The 6,268-nt window shown below is 41.5% G+C and overlaps 1 protein-coding gene across 1 annotated transcript in view; it reads right to left on the minus strand.

Moving 5' to 3' along the window:
* Positions 1–943: 943 nt before the first annotated feature.
* DRG1 (developmentally regulated GTP binding protein 1) overlaps positions 944–6,268 on the minus strand; it is a 6,274-nt gene continuing 949 nt past the window's right edge. Inside the window, exons 2-9 of the mRNA XM_009280007.2 lie at positions 6,009–6,132; positions 5,154–5,329; positions 4,682–4,751; positions 3,943–4,112; positions 3,053–3,183; positions 2,671–2,838; positions 1,544–1,666; positions 944–1,064 (exon numbers count right to left, since the gene is read on the minus strand). Of these exons, the coding sequence (XP_009278282.2) occupies positions 965–1,064; positions 1,544–1,666; positions 2,671–2,838; positions 3,053–3,183; positions 3,943–4,112; positions 4,682–4,751; positions 5,154–5,329; positions 6,009–6,132 (1,062 nt within the window). The 3' untranslated portion in view covers positions 944–964. The remainder of the gene's footprint in view (positions 1,065–1,543; positions 1,667–2,670; positions 2,839–3,052; positions 3,184–3,942; positions 4,113–4,681; positions 4,752–5,153; positions 5,330–6,008; positions 6,133–6,268) is intronic.

Raw genomic sequence — 6,268 nt, forward strand, 5'->3', positions numbered from 1 at the left:
TGATAACCCCAGCACAGCTGCAGTAGTTCAGCTCACTTACGCAGGAATCTACTTCTAAGCTTAGAAAAAATATTAGGGAAAATGTTTTCTTACCAGGCTGAGTAGCAACCACTGTTGCAAGGATTTAGTACTTGAATGGGTGTCTGAAATCACTGTACTTCTCTTCTTATATGCATAGTAACATGAGAGGGAGCATTTCTGACATATTTAAGTAAATACCCCTACTTCCTTTTTGTAGGAGAGGAAATGCTAGAGGGTGATGCATTTGATAAGCTTTTTGCTCAGGTCAGAGCTCTAACTTTATTCATTTCTACTAAAAAGCAATAGATCCACTGCCTTTAGAGCAGTCTGCTTCTCTTGTGCAACTTATCTGACTTCTTAAAAGAATTTCCTGCTTAGTTTAGAGAAAACTTAAAAGCTTCCAGTCACTAACACAGTAGAACACAGGCATCGCTTACTTCCACTCATGAACAACTGAAAAAGTGACTGCTCATGAGTAGAACCTACCATCTTTTCCATAACTGCAGGACTATTGATAGCCTTGAAGTATTCAAACAAGAGCTAGAACTGTGTCCTCTAGCATTGTTTCGTAAGATATGGTTCTCCAGCCTCTGCTCTTCATGTTTTGTTCTAATTTAGAACAAAGTAGTTTCTGATGTGTGAACTTTTTTCCCATTTGGATAGACATGTACATGCAGCAGAAAATCATCCCGGGCATCAAAGCTTCCTTGTAAGATCTTGCCCTTGTGAAAGTCACTTAACATGAGTTTCTCATCCGTAAGTTCTGCCAGAATGGGACGGTGCAGTACACGTTGGCCAGAAACATGAGTTTTACCACGCAGTAAGGTACTGCCATAAAAAAACAATACCCATTTGCTATAGATTTGAAAGAAACAGCCTGTTCTTTGCCACTTACAACTAATGACAAATTCCAGGCACAGTGGCAAACCACGTCAGAACAACTTTATTTCTTCACAATCTGAATAACATCCTCATCTTCAAGAGTATGGTCTTTACCAACTTTCTGAGGGTTGTGTTTAACAGATGAACCCCAGACCAATGCACTGAAAGGAGAAGAAAAATAAAATTTGAAAGGCTTAGAAGTATAATACGCAAACAGCAGAACAACAGCTACTTCTGTCACAAAGCTAATACAGAAAGCAATGCTTAAGAGCTCTTTTTGTTCTGCAAGTACCTGGCTGAGTGGTCTGTGTGAACCAGAGTACAAGCAGATCAAAACAAAGTATGAAGTCGTTCGAAATACTTGTGCATACAGGATGATGGCCCATAATGCTGCATCTAGTGCTGCTTTCAAATATAAAGATAAAACATTTTCCCTGTAGAGGAAATTTATCCAGGAAAGAGCATAGGAACATCAAATATAGTAATTTAAGTATTAATTGTCATAGGGAGATCTAGTCCATTCAGCATCAAAAACATCAAACCCTGTTTTCCCTTCTAGTTTACAAGAAAATGAAAGAATATACCAGGAGGCAGATTATTTTCTATTCTCTATAGATTATTCTTTTACAATAATACTTACTATTTAAAGTCTTTAATGAGATTTTTGTGGATCTTCATGCAAAAATCCTCCACTGTGGTCTTGCAGTAAGGTAGTACCACAGGAGAGGTGTAGTCTGGGAGCTGCCCTTTAGGTTTGGTGTAGCTGTAACGCAGATGGAACAGTCAGTCAATACCAAAACCTCCTCTTCTCAACCCATCGTGAAATCTCATAGGTTATTCGCACTGTCATCCTAGGCGCTTGTGCTGAGTTCCACTATTTCAGTGGTGACGATAGATACTCTGTAAATTGTTTGGTGTTCTTAAGCTGAAAAGGCACCTGGGTAGCCAATGGCTGCAGCAGGTTCTCCCTTGTAACTGTGAAGGTTTATCCCTAGAGTGAGCTTTCTGTAGTTGCTTAAAAGAAGATGAAACAGGAATAGTTGATGGAAAAGAACATCTACAGTATTATGGTTCTGATTTGTGATTTTTTTTCTGTGAAAAACTCAATGTATATTAGGAAAAAAACTGACAAAGTCTATAGCCCAGATACCTAGACATACTAAATCCCTTTTTACAATAATTTTATATTGTCACAAGAAGATAGATACACGTTTAAAAGACTACAATTACTGCATTATGAGTATGAATAGATTCATCCATAAATTCACCCAAAGAATTGCATTAGTAGTATGAGGTAAACCTGTAATAACATATAGTAAAAATACCTGAAAGGCTAGATGAAGAACTAAATTAAGTTCTGTTAAGAGAGCTGAATGCATGTCACTCATGACAGACTGAAAAGAGGTACCTCTGAAATTCATAACTTTGCACTAAATTTGACCAGAAGTCCATGTTTTCAGGAATTTTTTAAAACTTATTTTGGACTTGATTTCACAAGGTCCTCATTTGATTCCCCTACAAGAAGTTCAAAACACAGCACTTGTGACTGTTAGGAAACTCTGTCCGTCACACAACAGACAAAGAGGAGCACAATCTCTGATTTACAGATTAAACATACTTCAGTGACAAAAGACATCATCATTTGAAAGCTAGAGCTCTATGCTAGCAGAAAACCATTACAAAATAATCATCATTCATCCATTCTTGAGACATTCTTCAGTCTCAGCCTTACACTTAACTCCGCAGAAGGCAGCAACTGGGACTCACATTCGTACTAGCTTCAAGTAGTCCCAAATTTTCTCCAGCAGATCGTCAAAGTTCCAGCGATGATGAGCAGATATTGGTACACAGTGGGGTACTTTGTAAATGATATCTAGTTCCTCAATGGAAATCTGGTCAATTTTATTTAGGACGTAAATGCATGGGATGTAAACTCTGCAAAGAGAAGGAAATACCATTACAGCAGCCCAGCAGCAATACACCGCTACCTTCGAAAAAGCTTCATTTTTTAAAAGGGCAGTAAGGTGCTAAACAGCACTTGTTGATACCACATTGCTAGCTTAGCTTCCACGGGAAGCAAACCTCAGAGACAGTTCTTTTCTTTGGAATATAAATCGCAAGTATGCCAAACCCAGGGTCCCAACAGTACCTGTTCCCTTCAACAACATCAATTAGGTCATCAGCAGTGGCGTCGCTGCGCAGTGTGACATCAGCATTGTGAATTTTATACTCTGCTAAGATGCTCTTCACTGTTTCAGTATCCAGCTCACTCTGAGGACACTGAACATAGACACAGTATTAAGGAATGGAAGCGTTTACAGTCAAATCAAGTATTACAATTAATAATGCTATCACCTAGCAATCGCTGCATACAGATTACTAGAAATAATAGCTGCACTGTAAGTTATTGGACTTGACTATGATTTTACCATAGTTAGCCTCAGGAAAAGGAAAAAAGATTTAAATCCTAACAGCTTTATTTCTATTAATGCCCCACTGATAGCTGCAATCAGACATTTCAGAAGTAGTGTTTCCTGTCAATGTGGGACCAGTTGCAATACAAACCCACGTATCTACTAGTTCAGTGCCCAGACAACTACATGTTAGATACCTAGATCCCAGAGCAGAGTTCTGATTTTTGGTATCTCTGGCTATTTCTACGCTTTTGAAGATTCAGTGGGAAATGGGAAATGAGGAGTAGTCCAGGTTGCAAGGCCTGGAACTCTGAGCAATCTTCTCCAGAAGAATGCAGTAGCCACCAAGCAAGAGGCAGTTTTTGCACACTCTCTTTTGGGCCTCGGAACTTGTAATTGTTGGAAAGCAACCAAGCCTCTGATTTGGGGGTGGGGAAGTGGTCAGGCTCCTAGGGCAGGTATGGATGGCCTCCAAGAAAAGTAACTGACTACAGAACAGTACAGCAGTTCAGCTTCTAAAGAAGTCAGAGCACAGGAATAGTCCCGGGCACACCATTAACTGCAAATGCTTCTTTCTTCAAGCAATTTTTTTTTTTATTTTGGTTAAAGAAAACTTCTAACTTACTGTGGCTGTAAGGTTAATGCCTCCTTTATCCTTTTTTTTAAAGCCGATATTGGGGGGTTTACTATTCAGACGAATTCCAAATCCCTCCAGTTCATTCTCAATTATTTTCTTGTGACCAAGGGGTTTCAGCACATCCAGAACAATCAGAATGAGATTACAGGTTCGAGCAACTAAGAATCGGAAAAAGAAAGTCATCTCTCAAAAAAGTACGTTCACACAATCTGAGACAAAACAACACAAAATATGGCTCAGTGGACTTGATGACAATATTAAACCCCTGAAGGACAGTACATTGCTTATTTTTAAATTCCAGTAGAAGAGTGAAGTTTGTAGTGCTGGCCAAGCATCACTGATGATAGACAGATCCTTACATGTTTTAAGAATCACAGAGGCTGAAAAAATCTTCCCGTCTACATTCAGAGCCCAGAATGATGACAATAAGCTAGGTAAAGAAATTAGGACAGCAGCCTTGTTTAATATGGGATCATATGTGCCTTCAAAATTGGTAACATACTTTCACTGCAGTATCAATGCCGAGCATGAACTCAGCAAATGCATAAAGCCAGAACTGAAAACAGAACAAAATAAAAATGGCTACTGCTTCACATCAGGCAGCTCAATTCCAGCATACAATTCGGCTTTTTAAAGACATCAGAAACAGCGATTCAACCCTTCATTCTCATAAACTGTACTAACTGAACCAGTGATAGGATGCTGCCTCCAGCTCTAATATACTCACCTGCAATGACTTGCCGTCCTCTGCCTTTACCATCCTTGGCACCTTCAATAATTCCTGGGAGATCAAGTAGCTATTTGTTCAGAAGAAGGAAAGTAACTCATGAGAAAAATATTTCTCTTCATGGAGAAAATAAATCCTACTTTTACCTTTCTCCTAAACCAGCTGACTCTACTGCAAATCTGAATAGAATTGTTTCCCCTTTGATTCTTATATATTGTATTATCCCTGGTGCCCTATTAGTACAATGCAACAGATCATCTCATACAGAATGTGAGAACTACCACAGGAACTTCTCCCCAGAGCAAAGTGAAAAGCAGGGTAAAATTAGTACCTCAAGGCAACATTTCCAATGTATTCTCAAGCACTTCTACATGTCACTTCTAACCTGCTGATGTCAGGCTAGACCATTCAGCCGTAACACCACTGCATCTACATACACAATCTTATCCTCACAGACACAAAAAGATCTCACCTGTATCTTTGCTCCTTTGTATCTAATGACTCCAGGCACGGTAGTTAGTGTAGTGAATTCATATGCTGCCACTTCAGAGTATACACCAGCAAGATTACTTAGAAGAGTAGATTTCCCCACTGATGGAAAACCCACAAACCCAATTCGGGCATCACCTGTCTTTGCAACATCAAAACCTGCAAATAAGGAGCAAAAATATTCGTTTGAAGATCAACATTTTCTATCTTCTAAGGATCTGGACAGCAGTCCCGCTACTACTTTTAATATTGCCTGAATGAAAGCCAAGTAAGCTTCCCTAACAAGGAGAATGAAAGTATGAAACAGAGAGTTCACAATCTATATTGCCTTGCACCACTTTGTCTGTGTAACACTCCATGGCATGTACCTGTCAATAAAGTGTAGGCTGCAAGACTTCCCAGTGGGCTATACTTGACTTGGGTGTAGGTGGAGCACTCCCTTTAAGCACTGCAGCTTACGCAATTCACACCTTTATATATAAAAATAGGTGCCTGCTGCAAGATGCTTCTTCATGTAAAAACCCCTAAGACTTCTGCAAATACAAGATTATATTAGCAAAAACGCAGAAGTCCTTTCATTTACGATTCAACAAGGGCTCCACCCCAAAGCCCTAGAAAGGCCTAGAAACCACAGCTAAGGTCCTGTACCGGGAAGGACAAGAGGGAGAGAAGGCGGCTGCTCCGATCTATTCAGCGGGGAGTCTGTAACGACTTGAGCGGACAAGAGCCACCCCCGTTAGATCGATTTCCGTCACACACCCCGCACTTCAGCAGGCAGGAGCGGCCACTTCTGCAGAGGCCGCCGAGGCGGCCGGAGCCTTCCCGCAGAACAACGCACCTTCCCCGGGGCCGCCGCCGCCGCCTCCCTTGGGGGTGATGAGCTCCCGGCGTAGCTTGGCCAAGCGGGCCTTCAGCAGCCCCAGGTGGTGAGCCGTGGCCTTGTTCTTCTGCGTCCGGGCCATCTGCAAGAGCACGGAACCGAGGACTCACCACCGGGAGAGGCTCTGCCGGGCCGCACCACCCCTCGGCTCCCGCGCGGCGCCTCACGACCCCAACGGCACCGGCAGGGCCCGGTCACCCCCTCACGAAGTGGCACCG

This window comes from Aptenodytes forsteri, unplaced genomic scaffold (genome assembly GCF_000699145.1).
Source record: "Aptenodytes forsteri isolate BGI_AS27 unplaced genomic scaffold, ASM69914v1 Scaffold323, whole genome shotgun sequence".
NCBI lineage: Eukaryota > Metazoa > Chordata > Aves > Sphenisciformes > Spheniscidae > Aptenodytes > Aptenodytes forsteri.